This window comes from Ananas comosus, linkage group 2, assembly GCF_001540865.1.
Source record: "Ananas comosus cultivar F153 linkage group 2, ASM154086v1, whole genome shotgun sequence".
In the NCBI taxonomy this organism is placed as follows: domain Eukaryota; kingdom Viridiplantae; phylum Streptophyta; class Magnoliopsida; order Poales; family Bromeliaceae; genus Ananas; species Ananas comosus.
Window position 1 is genome coordinate 17,052,585 of NC_033622.1, and position 16,219 is coordinate 17,068,803.

The 16,219-nt window shown below is 38.5% G+C and overlaps 4 protein-coding genes across 6 annotated transcripts; 3 read left to right on the forward strand and 1 right to left on the reverse strand.

Annotated features, from left to right (window-relative positions):
- LOC109723266 lies at positions 1,458–4,154 on the reverse strand. 2 transcript variants are annotated; one of them, XM_020251597.1, is made up of 3 exons: positions 3,238–4,154; positions 1,623–1,836; positions 1,458–1,553 (listed from the first exon to the last, which is right to left on the reverse strand). In XM_020251597.1, exons 1-2 carry the CDS (start codon positions 3,415–3,417, stop codon positions 1,663–1,665), a joined length of 354 nt encoding a protein of 117 aa, XP_020107186.1. In that variant the 5' UTR covers positions 3,418–4,154; the 3' UTR covers positions 1,458–1,553; positions 1,623–1,662. The 2 variants fall into 2 exon arrangements, with proteins under 2 accessions (XP_020107186.1, XP_020107178.1); XM_020251589.1 differs by having other exon boundaries at positions 1,479–1,528; positions 1,622–1,836; positions 3,238–4,153.
- Positions 5,647–8,258, forward strand: LOC109723147 (pentatricopeptide repeat-containing protein At2g03880, mitochondrial). Its single transcript, XM_020251390.1, has one exon. It carries the CDS (start codon positions 5,691–5,693, stop codon positions 7,635–7,637), a length of 1,947 nt encoding a protein of 648 aa, XP_020106979.1. The 5' UTR covers positions 5,647–5,690; the 3' UTR covers positions 7,638–8,258.
- Positions 8,692–12,651, forward strand: LOC109723300. Its single transcript, XM_020251628.1, has 2 exons — positions 8,692–9,549; positions 12,039–12,651. The coding sequence occupies exons 1-2, from the start codon at positions 9,134–9,136 to the stop codon at positions 12,358–12,360; spliced, it is 738 nt and encodes a 245-aa protein (XP_020107217.1). The 5' UTR covers positions 8,692–9,133; the 3' UTR covers positions 12,361–12,651.
- On the forward strand, positions 13,280–15,969 carry LOC109723308 (heavy metal-associated isoprenylated plant protein 45-like). Of its 2 annotated transcripts, none has more exons than XM_020251649.1 (3): positions 13,280–13,545; positions 15,207–15,279; positions 15,460–15,969. In XM_020251649.1, exons 1-3 carry the CDS (start codon positions 13,441–13,443, stop codon positions 15,645–15,647), a joined length of 366 nt encoding a protein of 121 aa, XP_020107238.1. In that variant the 5' UTR covers positions 13,280–13,440; the 3' UTR covers positions 15,648–15,969. The 2 variants fall into 2 exon arrangements, with proteins under 2 accessions (XP_020107238.1, XP_020107229.1); XM_020251640.1 differs by lacking the exon at positions 13,280–13,545 and adding an exon at positions 13,645–14,430 and having other exon boundaries at positions 15,460–15,962.

Below are 16,219 nucleotides of genomic sequence, written 5' to 3' on the forward strand. Positions count from 1 at the left end.
AATATTTTTTAAATAAATTTTTTCTTCACTTTGAAAATAATCTCACCATCATATATATATATATATATATATATATATATATATATTAAAGGCTGGTATACTATCGGTAGCACGGAGGCCTCGTGCTACCGAGTTGTTTTCAATGATGCGGTTTCCAAATCGACGATCGGCTCCGTTAGACTTGATCTATACTATTAAAAATATTTGAAAACTAAATTTCATAATTTTTCGACATCATTTGGCTATTGATCAAAAGCTCAAAATTGATAATTTTAATGGTAGATGTGATGCATTTGTAAGTTTAACGGTGTAAAACAATCCAAATCAGATGAAAATTTTATGAAAATTATTTTTACTATTTAGAGTAAGTTCAGTACCTCTGATCTTAAATTAAGTCTTCTATCATCGTTTTTTATGAGTTTTATTTTCAGCCGTTCATTTTTAGACTACTCGTTTGATAGGTAAATGATACCGAAAATTATGAATTTAATTTCCAAATACTTTCAATAGTGTAATCAAGTCTAACGGAGCCGATCGTCGATTTGGAATCGGCACATTGAAAACAACTTGATAGCACGGAGGCCTCGGTGCTACGATAGTATACCAGCCTAGCTCTATATATATATATATATATATATAAAATATTATATATATATATATATATATATATATATATATATATATAATGATAAAATTTTAAAAATTATTTTTCAGCTACTGCAACTAAATAAATTATTTATACTTACAACATTTTTTACTATATCCAACCAAATAAGATTCATATAATTATAACTGCTATATTTTTAACTGCATGCTCGGAGGGTGATGTCGAAAAAGGTACCATTAGGTTCACTGTACTCTTGAGTTCACTGTATTTTTTACTATATATCCCATTATAACTGATGTATTTTCCGTACATTAAGCAGGGACATCCTGAGGGATAACAAGAAAACACAATTTATACACCTCCAAAAAAAATTTATTATGTGCACTACATCCATCCAAAATAAAATAAACTTTACTAATCACGTATATGTGATTAGAAAAAAAAATTATTCTATAATAAATGGGATATATATCATACGGAAAATATATAAAAATATATGCTCGGGATTCCATATGTGGTTCCCACATAAGAATACATGATTCCGAATACCAGTGGCCAGGTTTTCACCTGCTTGCACTCACGACTTGCGCCTCCCACTTAATTGTAAACACTAAACAGACACGCCGTAAGCCATGGAGCGCATATCACACCCCCCCCTTCAACCCATCTTTTCTTTTAATCTTTACCGACTGTTGAGTTAAAAACTTATACCTTATTTACTTTTTTGTCCTCAAGAAAAGTTATTTGATGGTTAGAGTTGAAAGAATGAGATCAAATGAAAGGTGGGATGGTCTTTAAATTGTTATTATGACTATGTTTTCTTGTAGGAGAAAGATCGAAATAGCAGTAATTTACTCAGAAATATCGAAGCTCGGATCAAACAAATATCAGGACGTTCCATTTTGATGCACTGCTATTTTTTCCTGTACAAACGATTGCCAACATTCTAATACAATTTGAGTGAGAAACCAATAAAGCTTTTGTAAATATAGATTCTACAAATTGTAGCCCTTACCTCTCATTTCGGTGCCGCTGAAATCAGTTAACATCTCATATCATTTCTTCGCCTTAGAGAAGCGGAGGCAACGGTATTTCTCCCCGCTGACGGTGATCTCAAGAGCTCCGTCCTGGTTGTCCTGATTCGATGCAGTTCCCATGAGTACGCTCTTCTCTTTCTCTAAATTCTCCCTCTCCATCTTCAGCCTCACCTCTTGTCGAGCAATTTCAGCCTGCAGAAAAAAAAAAAAAAAAGTTAAGAGAAGGAAGAAGTCGGTAAGTGTATTGTTTTATGCTTTCACACTTCGACATTAGCTATCGTATATTCTGCTGTTTATGTCCTTACATAATTCTTAACAACAAACCCAAGAAGAATTGCTTCAAATAATGAGTTGTGCGTCCTTGCCACAGCACTAGTCTTACAATTGTAAGGGTAAACCCAGTTTTCACAATCGATACGATCTTTTCAACGCAGCAATAGACTTCCAATATAATGGACAACAAAATTCCTGTCTGAGACCTAAACGATCCTACCTAAGCTTGAAAACTTGTTAAGATATTGAGAAAGATGTGTTGGCCGTATATTACAAAGATATAAATACAGTGGACATTCAAAAATATATAAAAACACATGTTGCCATGGAAATTTGCCACCGGTGCATAATTTCTTCTTTTTAAGTTAAATTGAATTCCAGAACTAGAGGAAGACGAGAAGGTTAAGTAAAAAACTAGAAATAAAAACTTCTTACATGTACTCTCTACTTAGCCTAGAACAGCAAACTCAGCGCAGATTACCTAGCCTAGAAGGGTCTTTAGCTTGAAAATAAATCTCAAACCAATATGATATTATGATGTTAAGACCCTTACAAGGGCCCAAAAAATGACAATTAAAACTATATGGGCAGCATGCCGTATGTAAACAATTGACAAAACTATCCAAAAGGAACCCCGGCTGAAATTCCCATTTCGAACAATTTTCATGTTTCTTTTAATTCAAGCAGCTGGTGAGCACCTAACTCTGCTAGTAAGGAAGCAGGGAACTTTCGCTAACAGCACGCAAGCAGACCTGCAGTCATTAACTACATTGAGCATGCAGGGCGAAATTCGCCGATATCCTTTCTGATTATTCCCTTTTTTCACTTGGTTCACCTCAAATCCAATTACCCAGGTCATATTCCTTGCTCAGTGCAATGAAGAAAAGGACTTTGGAACTCTGAAAGCAACTTCATAAGATTCAAAAGGTGAGCATGCCGATTTTATTTTATTTTTTTCAAAAAAAAAAAACACATTATAGGCGATTCACACTGACAATAAAGAAGAAGAAAAGAGCACTTCTTTCTCCTTCAATAAATAAATAACGGACAATAATCTGAGAGCTCTCTGGCGAGAGGGGAACTTAATCAGTGCATCTTCCTTTCAGAAACTAAAATCAAGACCTAAAACAATACAATCAATCGCCTCACATATTGTGAATAGAACTCTGCGTAATGCCAACAAGAGCAACAAGGTTCAACAACCACACACACGTAGATTCAGCAAGAACTCTGTGGTTTGGTTGATGAGTAAAGGAGTTTCTTTTTACTCTCTTTTTTTTAAATAAAAATAATAAAAATAATAATAATTTGTGACGGTACCTCGCGGCGGGAGAGCTCGGCTTTCCAAGCGGCCTCGCGCTCGGCGACCTCGCGCTCGCGCTCCTCGATGTAGCTCTGCATCTCCCGCTCCTTCATGATGCGGTCCTGTATGTCCGCGTCCAAGGCCTCCTTCAACTCCTTCACGAACCTATCCACCACCGCCTTTATCCGCAGCGACATGTTATGATGCCCTAACGGGGCCCCTCCACCCCGCGAAACCCTAGCGATGCTCCTCCTCCTCCTCCTCCTCCTCCTCCTCGATCGCTATTCCTTAGTTTTCCACCGCTTTCCCGCGGAGATCGCCGGGGTTCGCCGCCGCCGCCGCCGTAGAGGGATTCTAGGGTTTGGAGGAATCGTGTGGAAGAAGAAGAGATAGAGGGGATTAGGGAAGGACGGGGTAAGTTTCTACAGAGAAGCTGTTTGGATTTGGCCTTTTGGGGAGGAGAGGTCGGAGGAGAGAGTGGATGGGGGTCGTCTAACATAGATGATATGCTGCGTCTAATCAAAATTTGATCTAGTTTTGATTTAGATCATACGATCACCATCAAAAGACGCAAATTTATCAGAGGCTGTTTTGTTGAAATTTATTTAAATTATTATTATTAGGCCGTTTAGATTGTTTTCCCAAAAATCAGGGATGAAACCGGTTCGGTGAAATGAAGAGGAGTCTTAAGTTGTGAACGAATCAACTCAGCCATTTCGATTAAGTTTGAAAAAACTGGAAACTAAAACCAGAAACCGAAAAATTTAAAATTTTCGCAAATGAAATTTACGGGCTCGCGTTGGTGTAGTATTCTCACATACACTCCATCTCTTGCAACAAATAGAAACCACTAATTCCAAAGAAGTATTAAGCTGAATTCGAAGATTCGAAGATCCTTCCTTCCTGCAAACAGAGCGCTAGCTAGAAGAAAAAAAAAAACAAAAAGGGTAAAAAGAGAGAGAGATTGAGCATTGCAATAGAATAGATTGTGACATTCTTTGTCTTATCATTGAGCTAAAAAACATTTTGGTCCAATCGACAAAAGGGTCCCACCAGCTTAGTACCAAACGGAGAGAGCTTTTCCTTATTCGGGTCTCACCAGATAGGCATTGCATGGCCCGTTATTAATAAGCCTATTTATCATTGCGGTTCTGAGTTGCTCCAACCGACATTGGGCTCCAGCTTAAGTTAGAGCACACTCGTTTGAAAACGTATCGATAACTTCTTCTTTTTTTTTTTTTTTCGGTTGACATTTATTGAACTCTCTGACTATAGATTAAATTGCAATAATTTTATCAGCTGGAAATAATATTTTTCCTCTGTTTTACCTTTAAAAACCTCCAAAAGCTGCAGATTTATGGTCGTCATTTTTTTCTTCTTTTAAGTCCAAAGCTGATGTCAGAATAATTTTTTTTTAAAAAAATGCAGCAAAAAAGCAAAATTTATTTAAATTTTTTGTTGTAAAAAAATATTTTAGAAGCCACGAAAACAGTTTTGGTGAACCTCTCCTATTTTTGCTACTCCTTAAGCATACAAGGAACTCAGCTACAAAAGACCGTATGTTTATTGCAAATTAGATACATCCTTGCACATATGGTACACAAAAAATAGTTCTCATGCCACATCAATGATAGTAATCATATATTTCGTGACTTAAACTTATTCAAAAAATTAGGTCCAATAGCTTTTAGATCCTATTCGAAAGTATAAATATTTTTTTCGACATATTTTTTATTTAATTAAAAAATTTATATATTTGTTAGATAAAAGTGTGATGAAATGTCTAAAATTGAATATTACATTCAGTATTCAAATTATTTTTTAGAATAAAATAAATTGCTCAATCAATAAAATATATTATTCTATCAAATTATGAGTATTAAAATTTTTAAAAAAATTAAAATTAAAATTCTTTCTTACAAACACACTAAAAAATTTTTATACAAATAGATTATAATAGTGCATAAACAAAGCCTTAATAAATTTGTTATTGGGCTAATCTCCTCGCCTCCGAGTAAACAATGCAATGTCATCTCTTCCCTGCCTATCCGGTTTTTGGGTTAACTTCAAATACCACTCTTTATGATTTTTTACTTTCTTACTTTAGAATTATGTGATTTAAAGTATATCAAGTTAGTGTCCTATGATTTATTTTTTTTTCGTCAGTTTATTCGTTAATATTTCGTTAAATAATATACAAAAAATTTCAGATATCTTATTTATATTTATCGAATACTTACTTTAGTATCTTTTTGTTTTAATTTTGTCATTGATTTAACAAAAAAAAATTAGTAGAAATAATAATAAAAAATAAAAATAAACTATGTGGTACTAATTGATATATTTTAAATTATAACATACTATAGTGTAAAATCACGTGAGTGGTCTAGAAAGTTTTTCCTTGTTTTTTAAGTGCTCTATTTTTGTCGTAATCATTCAGCATTGTTTCCCTATTTCATCAGTCGATTTTATGAGAACTCTCTCCAAATCCATCACTCTCAAGCCTCTTCTTGTTCTTCTTCCTCGTCGTCTCCCTCCTCTCTGCTACACGTCCTCTTCCTCCCTTGACCCAGAAACCCTAGCCCTAATCCCAAGTCACCCCTTCCTTGAGTCCTTCTCCCGCCTCTGCCTCCGCGGTCCCCTCGCCGACGCCGTCGCCGCCCTACCCATCCTCGACTCCCTCGGCCTCCGCGCCGACCCCCTCTCCTACTCGGATCTCATCAAGCTCTGCCTCCGCCATGGCTCACCCGACCACGCTCGCCTCCTCCACCGCCACCTCTTCTCCTCCCACGCCAATCACCGCCCACAGCTCTTCCTTTCCAACTCCCTCATCTCAATGTACGTCAAGTTCGGGCTATTGGAGGATGCCCGTGACCTGTTCGACCAAATGCCCCAGAGAAACGTTGTCTCCTGGACGACCATGATCTCGGCTCTTGCCAATCTCAAAGAAAAGGAGGAAGCTTTGAGGCTCTTTATTCGGATGCAGAGGGATGGGATAAGCCCCAATATGTACACCTTTTCTTCCGTTCTTAGGACCTGCAACACGCCGAGCACTCTATGGTCCATCCACTCCTGCATTATTAAGCACGGGTTGGACTCTGACGTGTTTGTGCGTAGCTCCCTCATCGATATCTACTCAAAGCTCGGTGATTTGGAATATGGTTATCGGGTTTTTGGTGAGATGGTCACACACGACTTGGTGGTGTGGAATTCTATCATCGGCTGCTTCGCGCAGAGTGGAGAAGGCTTTAAAGCTTTAGAACTCTTCGCGGAGATGAAGAAAGCCGGGTTTTTGGCAAATCAGGGCACTTTAACCAGCGTTCTCAGGGCATGTACTGGGATGGTTTTGTTGGAAATGGGGAGGCAGGTGCATGTTCATGTATTAAAGTATGAAAGTGACTTGATTCTAAACAATGCCCTTCTTGATATGTACTGTAAGTGTGGAAGCTTAGAGGATGCACGCGGCTTGTTCGATAGAATGTTAGAACGGGATGTGATCTCATGGAGTACAATGATTTCAGGATTGGCTCAAAATGGGAGAAGCATTGAAGCATTAAAACTCTTTGAATCGATGAAATTGTTGGGCGTGAAACCGAATCATATCACAATACTGGGAGTTCTATTTGCTTGTAGCCATGCAGGTCTAGTTGAAGATGGGTGGTACTGCTTTAATTCAATGGAGAAGCTTTTTGGTGTTGTGCCTGGAAGAGAGCATTATGGTTGCATGGTCGATCTCCTTTGTAGAGCAGGAAAACTCAAAGAAGCTGTTAAGTTTATTCAAGAACTGAAGTTTGAGCCCGATCTGGTAATATGGAGAACAGTCCTCGGAGCTTGTAGAGTTCATAGAAATATAAATCTAGCAACATATGTAGCAAAGGAGATCCATAAATTAGAACCTGAAGATGAAGGGACTTATATCCTATTATCAAATATTTATGCGAATTCTCGCCGATGGGGAGATGTTGAATTGGTGAGAGAAGCCATGAAAGATAAAGGAGTAACAAAAGAGCCTGGAAGGAGTTGGATCGAACTAGGTAAAGAGATCCATGTGTTCATTGTAGGGGACTTATCGCACCCACAGTCAGATAGAATAGTTAAAGAGTTGAGTCGATTGATTAGTCGGATAAGTAATATAGGTTACGTACCAGATATAGAGTTTGTATTGCAGGATCTAGGAAGAGAGCAAAAAGAAGAATCATTGAGGTATCACAGCGAGAAGCTTGCAGTTGCATTTGGGATGTTGAACTCAACCGAGGGAAAGCCCATTAGGATAATGAAGAATTTAAGGATCTGCGGGGATTGCCACACTTTTGCAAAGCTCATTTCCAAAGCTGAGGAGAAGCTTATTGTAATTAGGGACCCTGTTCGATTCCACTATTTTAAGGATGGATTTTGTTCATGTGGAGACTACTGGTAGTTTTGCTTGAATGACGAGTTTGATGACGACATCATTTGGATTAGCCATGGTGAAAAGTGCATTGAGAAGAGCATATGCGGTATGATTTTAAGTTGTTTGCTATGGTAAAAACAGGCATGAAATCTATGAAATCTCACAAATGAACTTTGAAGTGAGCAAAGAAACAACAGAAAAGGAAGGTAGGTTATGACTTCAATTCCCCAGGCTCTCAATATTTCTTCAAAGTTGAATTAGCCCTTCCAGACTTCTACTGTGCTGGCTGGAATTTTCAGCACATAGTTGAGAAACTATGGCATGCAGTTGATTCAAAGATGAGGAATAAGGGTAAATCGTGATCAATAAATGTCTCGATAATTGATAGGATGGAGCTGATCACCTCAGATTCTGACAGATTCTTTTCTTTCCTTCTTTTTTTTTTTTCCCCCTTCATGAAGAAGGAGAAATATGATTGACCTCTCAGCCTTTGGATATCTTTAGATGAAAGAAAGCATAGAGGCTTTACTGTTCTTGCTGATGACTGAAATTCTATTATCCTGCTTTTTATCTTTCATCCGAGTTATTGTTATGATCATTCGAGTTATGCTGTACTGTAAAACTATGAATAAAATTTATTTTCTTTTATCCTGTGGCATCAGGGTAATCTGGGGTAGTATGTACAAGAAATATGATTGACCTCTCAGCCTTTGGATCTCTCTCTCTCTCTCTCTCTCTCTCTCTCTATATATATATATATATATATATTATATATATAAAGCATAAATTCGCCAATCTCAATCTACGGCCTAAAAAGATTGTGATCTGTGGATTGAAGTCAGAAGATAAGAAATCAGTAGGACGGTACACAATGCTCACCCGAGAGACTGTTGAGGGCATGTTTTTAATGCTTGATGGGTGTACTACAGCGTAGAACACCAAAGCCCAAGTAGTTTTAATTTATTTGTACTCCCTGCTGTTTATGGGGCCCTAATTGCTAAAGAGCCCCAAATAAGAGGCCCAAGTGAAAATGCCCGTTTCACTTCGCCTCGAATTCGAATAAACGCGTTTCCGAAGGGCTCTTTTCGTGTCGATTCGATTTCAAACTAGGAGGTGTTGTTCTCTTTCAGGGCTCTACTTAAACCACCACATGTCACCGTTCACAGTCGGAATCTTCTCTAGCCTCCTCTCTCTCTGACTCTCTCTCTCTCTCTCTCGGGTCTCTCCTTTCCTTCCTATTTGAGTCGTTATAACCGCATAAAAAAATTAAAAATTAATATTAAAGCACGCCATCTCCCGGCGAATCCGCTGAATCCCAGCACACCTCTCCATCTTAAAGATTTCCCCCCTTTCGAATCCCAATCCCTCTCTCTCTCTCTCTCTCTCTCTCTCTCTCTCTTCCTTTTTTTCTTTCTCCGTTAAGTTTAACCTCTCAAACCCCAAAACCCCTCCCCAAATCCCAAGACCCCGGAGAAGAACTCGGTCGGGACCAGTGGGAGGAGGACGACGGGGAGGGTTTGGAGATGGCGATGTCGACGGCGGCCGGGGGCGGCGGCGGAGGCGGAGGGAAGGGGCGGAGGGCGGCGGAGATGAGGGTGGCGATGGAGGAGATGGCGAAGAAGCTGACGCTGTGGCACACCCGCACCTTCCGCCCCATCCTCACCCACGACGAGCTCGAGCCCATCATGTCCTCCGTCGGCTTCGTCCCCCTCCCCGTCGCGCCGCCGCCGCCGCAGCCCCCTGCTCAGCCGTCGTCGGCGGTGGCGTGGAGGGAGTACGCTTTCCGCGCGGCGGCGCGGGGCGGGGGCTGGGCGCCGCCGCGTCCGCGCTTGCCGTATCCGAGGGTCGACGGGCTCCACCTGATGACGTACAAGGCCTTCTTCGTCGCCCTCGAGTTCTATCTCGGCCCTCACCTAGTCCCCAACCTCTTCCACGTCAGGTACCCTCTCTCTCCCCCGCTCTCTCCACCCTCACCCACCCTCTGTATCATCATTGTTCCTCGTTATCTGGTGATTCACGGAAATGCCATTGGCTTCTTCTGTACAAGTAGTCCCCACAGTTCAAGCCAGGTTGTTCCAAACCCCGCCGCGCATTCGCCATCGACCTCCTAAGTGTGGGGTCTGGGATTTTTGGCCTTTACCATATCTTCCTCTTAACTAGATTCCTGAATTAATGTGTTAATGATGTGAAGTATCTACTAGTCATAAAAACCTTTCAATTTCTTAGTTTCGGTGGTTGGATCAGGAACTACGAGCAACCCTAAATTTTTTTTCTCGAATTCCTGTTCTTGTTTGATGATTTTATCTTTTCGTGTATACTAATTTGACGAGCTTATATACACCTCAACATGGCACTCGGATGGGACTTCCTCCGATATTATCAATTTTGATTCTAATTTTTTGGTTTTTCAACCAATGAAGTTATGGTTCTGAAAATAGACCAGGTCTACCAGAGTAGTATATTTAAGGATAAATTTTATATTTTTCTTCGTCGCCATGAAGAAGCTATCTACTAGACCAGGTCCAAGCAACAACTTCTTTTGTAAGGATTTCTCCGGCATTAGATTGTTTCAACTCTGTCTTATTCCAACTGAAGAAGTTCCCGTCCACTTCTAACTTTATCTCATTGTTTACCGGCACTTCGGGGTTCACCTTTAAGAATCATTCATTGTATGTTATTTTGTGAGGCGCACTAAGGGATTTTAATAATAACTACAAGGGTCTAACAATGCAGTGCCAGGCTATGGTGGTTATCGAATGCGTGACCTCCTCTACAAAGGGAAGGGTGTTTTCCCACCAACTAAGGATAACTTTTAGACATTAAGAACATATCTACCTTTTTGTTTTGTTTTTGACTTTTTCAACATATCCAAAACAAGGAAAAGAATGCCAAACAATCTTTATGTTATGTTCCAAGAGAAATACATTAATGGAAAAGGTGGTACAAAAGTGTACATTCATGATATTGTGACATACTCCTTAAAATTCTCACTGAGTCTCTGGACATTCTTGCAGTATGCAATTGCATCCCCGGCACTCATTTGCTATCCTAAAATTCGATATCCATATTACATTGTGGGCTCAACACTTGACTCCTCTTTTTTTTTTCTTTTGTTTAAGTGACTTCCCCTTTTTCATTTGAAACTAAGCTGAAATGGTTAGTTTTCAAGAAGTGGCTTACTGGCTCGTTAACTGCACGTGGCTTTATAGACATTCGGTATTTTTAGTGGCAAACAGAAATCGAGTCATATGTTAGATTTCAGCATTAAATTGCTTAACCAGAAATTTCTCCGTAGTATTGTGAAAGTATTGGGTTTATTCATATATACTACCCAAATTAAGTCGTAGAAACTATGAATCAGGCATGATCAATTTCATATTATCTGATTCTGGATTCAAATAAAGGAGGAAAGAGGATGTGATACCAAAAATGCCAATATCGTTTAAATGATTGGGTGACCTGAACTTTGAGAGAGCTTAGAGAACTAAGTGACCTGCCTTATCTGTTGAATTCATGCATTTTGTAAGTACTTTCAGTGCTCTCTTCTAGGTTTGTCACATCAATAACATTGAACTCTCGTATGATATTTTTCCTGCCACCTCTTTCTACCTAGAAACAGAACCCAGAAAACACATACATAGGCTACTTAGTAGTCTCAAATATTTGGATCTCTGCCACGTTAAAGAAATTTAAACTTGATTAGGATAGTTCGTTGTTCCTCTTGGCCCTTATTTGTGTGTTTTCTTCCTAACCTTGAGTTTGTGTCAGCGCTAGTTCTCACCTCAACAGTTCTTCTTTATTCTTATTTGCCTCCATGTCCTTTGCATATGTATGTGTTGGTGCTAGTTCTTACCTGAACTGTTCTTCTTTATTCTTATTCACCTCCATCCTTTGCTTACAAATGTGCTGAAAAGCATTCTTCGTACTTGATCAGAAACATACTAGTCTGATGTTACATTTGTTCGTCATTATGACTGTTATATCAGTCACTGCTTGTACAGCTGTTATAATAGTTATAATAGTCTCCTGTTTATTTAAGAAAACTAATACTTTATTGTTTTCCTTTCAAAAATGAACTGAATGGCCTCATTGCTACAGTCCATATATTATCGTTTTTAGTTGTTCTTGTGGCATGAACTTACATATCCTGATTTCCTCTTATTTTTTCACTGTAGTAATATGAGAGGGATGCTTGGAGCACTGCTTCCTTGACTCTTTTCCTGTATTTAATCATTTTCCTCTTCCTTCTTAACAAGCAGTGGTTTAATGGCCTGATAAGAACTAGTCTAAAGAAACCTTCTTGACCTCTGTGAAAATTTCTGTTAAATGACAGAGTATTCTTTTGCAAAGACAGTTCAGATGACAGTCTGAGATAGATCCTTTATATAAATTATCTGACCGATTTTTTGGGGAAATTCTGTTGTTCAGGGCCATGCCGCTTTCTAGGGCAAATGATCTAGCTTTCGATAAAGCCTATCGACCCATGAGAGACTGTGGGATTGAGGAAGATGGCATATTTGTCTATCGTGAAGGCACTTTGGATAACTTTACTAAGATGGTATGTTATCACAGCAGCAGCAGTGATGACAGCGTGAGCGCTATGAGCACTACTACTAGCAACAATGGCAGTGAAGCCTGCTACAAGAAAAACAGTAGCAACAGGGGAGATGGCAACAATGCTTCGAATTTTATCTCTTTAGTTCCCTTGAAAGATCTGTTCCCAAGTACAGATATTGTTAGCTTGAGTTGATTGTCGAGTTCAATAAAGATTAGGATTCTGTTACTTGGATATCTTTTCTTCTTTTTTTTTTTTGGCCGTTGATATTTTTGCTGAGTTTTCAACTTTATTTGAGTAGCTATCGGTAGGGAAGGTTTTGCTCGCATCAGGTTTTGATTGGAGAAATTTTTTGAGTTTAATGAAGAGTGTAATTTTAAGGCAGTGAACAGGTTCTTTAGAATCTTCATTGTATATCATTATAATGTTGCTTTTTCCTTCTCCCCACATGATTATCATAGGAAATTAAGGCAGCGAGCCTCTCGATGTGGATATCCATTCATTTAACTTTTGACTTCTTGATCCATGAAAGTCTAACATAAATTTTTTAAGGTCAATTTTATAGCTGAGTCTTAAGATCATACCAAACTTGGATATTGGACTGACGGACTAGGATATTAGTACAAAAGGATGCGAAATTTTATTATGTGTTATCCTGATTTTAATAGACATTATGTACCCTAAGCTGCCCTATTGTAATGTTTGAAGTGCAATGCGCGTGTGGGGTCTTCTTCTCTTTTTTTTTTCCCTCTTTTCTGTGATTATAATGTAGGGGTTGTTTAATTTTAGCCTTTGTAAGATTCTTGTGATTTTCGCGACAACACATTCTCTCCGAGCTAAATTGCACTTTTGGCCCTAAAACTTTGGGTTTCGTGAAATTTTGGTTCTCAAACTTTAATTTATAGTAATTTTAGATCAAGCTTTTTGAACTATTATAATTTATTAAGATGCTACATTACTATAATATTAGTAAAATATTAGTATTCAATCGACTAAATTGGACAGTAGGATTTAACTGTAATAATTTAAAAATATTGAGCTGGAAACTGCAACAAATTAAATCTTGATGACCAAAGTATCACGAGCCGGGAGTTTGAGGACCAAAAGTGCAATTTACCCTTGTATGTGAGAGATAATACTTATTCAAAGGAGTGATGCTCACACAAGGCTCAAGCAGCTATATTTTTGCATTGAAAGAGTCCCTATATTGACCCACAGTTAAAAAGGAAATTACTTTAACGCAGGTTGCCATTTGAGTTGTTGTCACTTGTTGACATGTACAGAAACAAGGGAAATACCTGCTGGCCTGGGCACATTCATGTCATACGGCAGTGCGAATATACGAATGACTTAACCTCGAAACTCCCATACTTTACAAAGGTATGTGAGAATACTCATGCAGGCAAAGAATGCCAAACTAGAATACCAAACTTGCATCAGGGTCTAGTATGTTCCACATGGATTTGCTCCTTTTCCCTTTAATTTCTCTCTCTCTCTCTCTCTCTCTTTGTCCCTTTTTTCTTTTCTCCTTTTGTTTTACCATTATGCTTGCAATCTCCAGACATTCCTAACTGTACTTTTGTCTTCTTCTCCCACCTCCAAAGATCCCAAAAGCCATCTTGGACCGTCAACTCCCCATTCCTCTTAACAAAGAATTGTCTATTCTTCAGTATTTGCTACTTGATCCAGTTTTTGATTTGCGCCATTTAATTTGGAGTGAAATCTTCCCTCGAGTACCTGCGGCACTCTTGTCATCCGGGGGTCGCATTTGAATCTATAAAACGATATTCGATCTAAAGCCGCGAAATCGTAAAGCAAGCGGACTCCTTTGCAAACTGGCCAAGCATCTATATCTATCTCTCTCTCTCTCTCTCTCTTTAGTTTCCTCAAAGCTAAGCCTTGAGAGTTGGGCTCAAAACCATCTTCACTCCGACCCAGACCTCGATCGAACCGTTTGCTTGTTTATACCTACTCTGCTCTTTCCTTTGTAAAAAGCAAAGTGAAAGAAGATCATTCCTCAAGTGATCTGTGGAATCTATGGACCCACTTTGTCCCCCTCATCCTACCCTTCTCTTTTTCTCATGACCACCTCCTGGTGGTACGTAGTTATGTAGGCTAGCCCAGATGTACTATTTATGCTTTCTCTCTTTGCTTGCTGAGTATCGTTCATATATTTGGCACAAGCTTTCATGCCTCTTTGTTCTTCTCTTCTTCCTTCGTCGACTCCGAGCGCTAATTTTCTCATTCTTGAGTTTCTACATGGAGGTATGCCCTTAACTCTTCAAATCCCTTATGGTTTCCTTTATAACATAGATTTTGTCCGAACCCGTCTCCTATACTTTTGTTCTTGGCTACACATTGAATCGATTTTATCCAAAAAGCTAGCTACTTGATGGATTCTTGACTTTTGCAAGTTGTGTAGAATGAGATTATGAATAGAAGAGCCTACATTCTTTATCCTTCTTCCGCTTGTTACTATCTCAAAGCTTCTATATGAATTGCAAATCTTATGATCCTCTTGATTCCTGGTCTCCATTGTTCCACCTCGTAGTGTTGTACTTCGACAATGTCCTCTCTTTTAGAAACTTGCCTTTGGCATAGAATAGTAGACTCATTTGCCTACAACTAGGAGATACTCCGAATGATTGGTATTACAATATTATGCACTCATTTATTTATATTCATGTTCCCTTAATGATGTATCGACAGAATATTTTAGACAAAGCAGGGCCCCTACTCTTGACTAGTAAGGTGATGAACAAGATAAATCACTCAAATACGTTGCTACCAATTTGATCTAAGGTGTGAACTTATTCAAAGTCATCAAGCCATTTGAGAATTCACAATAGGGTTCAATAAAACTACTGGTGTTGGAATGTCAATTCATGCCACCCTGTTACCTAGTTCTTTGGCCCACCAATTTGTCTGTGTGCACCGATGATTCTTTGTTTTTGAAAAAAAAAAAAAAATGTTTGGTAAAAAAATGTAATTTTTAAGCTAATTAAGTTTCTTGTAATGCCAATAATAACTATGAGCTGCAGACTATTGAGCTGAAGGTGGACATGGTTGCACTGCATGAGAAGAGAGTGAGGAAATGCCTATCTAAAGTAAAAGGTAAAAGTGACCTCCCAAGCACACCCTGGAATAGTACTATAACTTGTTGCTTACTCCTACCACTATTTAATTCCTTCTTTTGATCTCTTCCACATTAAAGAAATACTTTGTAATACACTCAAAAAAAAAAAAAAAAAAAAAACTTTGTAACATTATTTGTGAGGTTATTACTATTCACAGGGATAGAGAAGGTTGAAGTAGAAGCAAGCATTCAGAAGGTAACAGTCACAGGATATGCAAACAGGAACAAGATACTCAAGGCCCTGAGAAGAGTGGGATTGAGAGCAGAGTGTTGGTCTCCACAAAATGAGATACTCAGTGCCTATGCAACTGGAACCCTAATGTTCAACAACTTCAACTTCTTTTGAGAAACCCAAAATAGTCGCATGTCAAATAATACCTACCATTTGTTTGGTTGTTTGTGTCGCCTTCTTCTTTTTATGGTGTTTTGCGGAGTAACCTTGCATATGTTTGTGATTATAGTGTCAAAAGTTGAAAGTAAAATGTTCTTTTCAAGCCAAAACTATTTTGATTTGTTGTGTTCAGATGTGCAGAAGATGTAATATACGGACTGTATTGTATTTTCTTCTCCGGAAAAGGTTAGGATTTTAGAGGGGAAAGAGAGGATGATGAATCAACAACATTTTATTAGTTTCTCGGTGTTTGTTGTGTTACGCAAAATTCGTCAACATATAAAACATGTTGACCATGAAAACGGGAAGAAGAAATTTGAGAGAAAAAGAAAAGAGAAGAAAACAATAAGCACATTTAATTATTATTCCTCGCCTTATATGTGGACTTGTAAAATAAAAAAAAATGGCTCGGCTCTGAAGCCTATATTCTGGGTCTTTGAAGAGGGACCAAAGATTTCACTGTAATAAAAAATTACAAGTGCTTTGGTCTGCTAGCTAGAGAAGAAAATAACTATAAATATTGTTGA

Bases quoted from the DNA above. Each gene is read 5' to 3' on its own strand.
- LOC109723266 (XM_020251597.1), bottom strand. From the start codon at position 3,417: ATGTCGCTGCGGATAAAGGCGGTGGTGGATAGGTTCGTGAAGGAGTTG. The intron at 1,837-3,237 runs GTACCGTCACAA...TTTTTTCTGCAG, and splicing joins CCGAGCTCTCCCGCCGCGAG to GCTGAAATTGCTCGACAAGA.
- LOC109723300 (XM_020251628.1), top strand. From the start codon at position 9,134: ATGGCGATGTCGACGGCGGCCGGGGGCGGCGGCGGAGGCGGAGGGAAG. The intron at 9,550-12,038 runs GTACCCTCTCTC...TCTGTTGTTCAG, and splicing joins CCCAACCTCTTCCACGTCAG to GGCCATGCCGCTTTCTAGGG.
- LOC109723147 (XM_020251390.1), top strand. From the start codon at position 5,691: ATGAGAACTCTCTCCAAATCCATCACTCTCAAGCCTCTTCTTGTTCTT.
- LOC109723308 (XM_020251640.1), top strand. From the start codon at position 14,290: ATGTACTATTTATGCTTTCTCTCTTTGCTTGCTGAGTATCGTTCATAT. The intron at 14,431-15,206 runs GTATGCCCTTAA...TATGAGCTGCAG, and splicing joins TCTTGAGTTTCTACATGGAG to ACTATTGAGCTGAAGGTGGA. The intron at 15,280-15,459 runs GTAAAAGTGACC...TACTATTCACAG, and splicing joins ATGCCTATCTAAAGTAAAAG to GGATAGAGAAGGTTGAAGTA.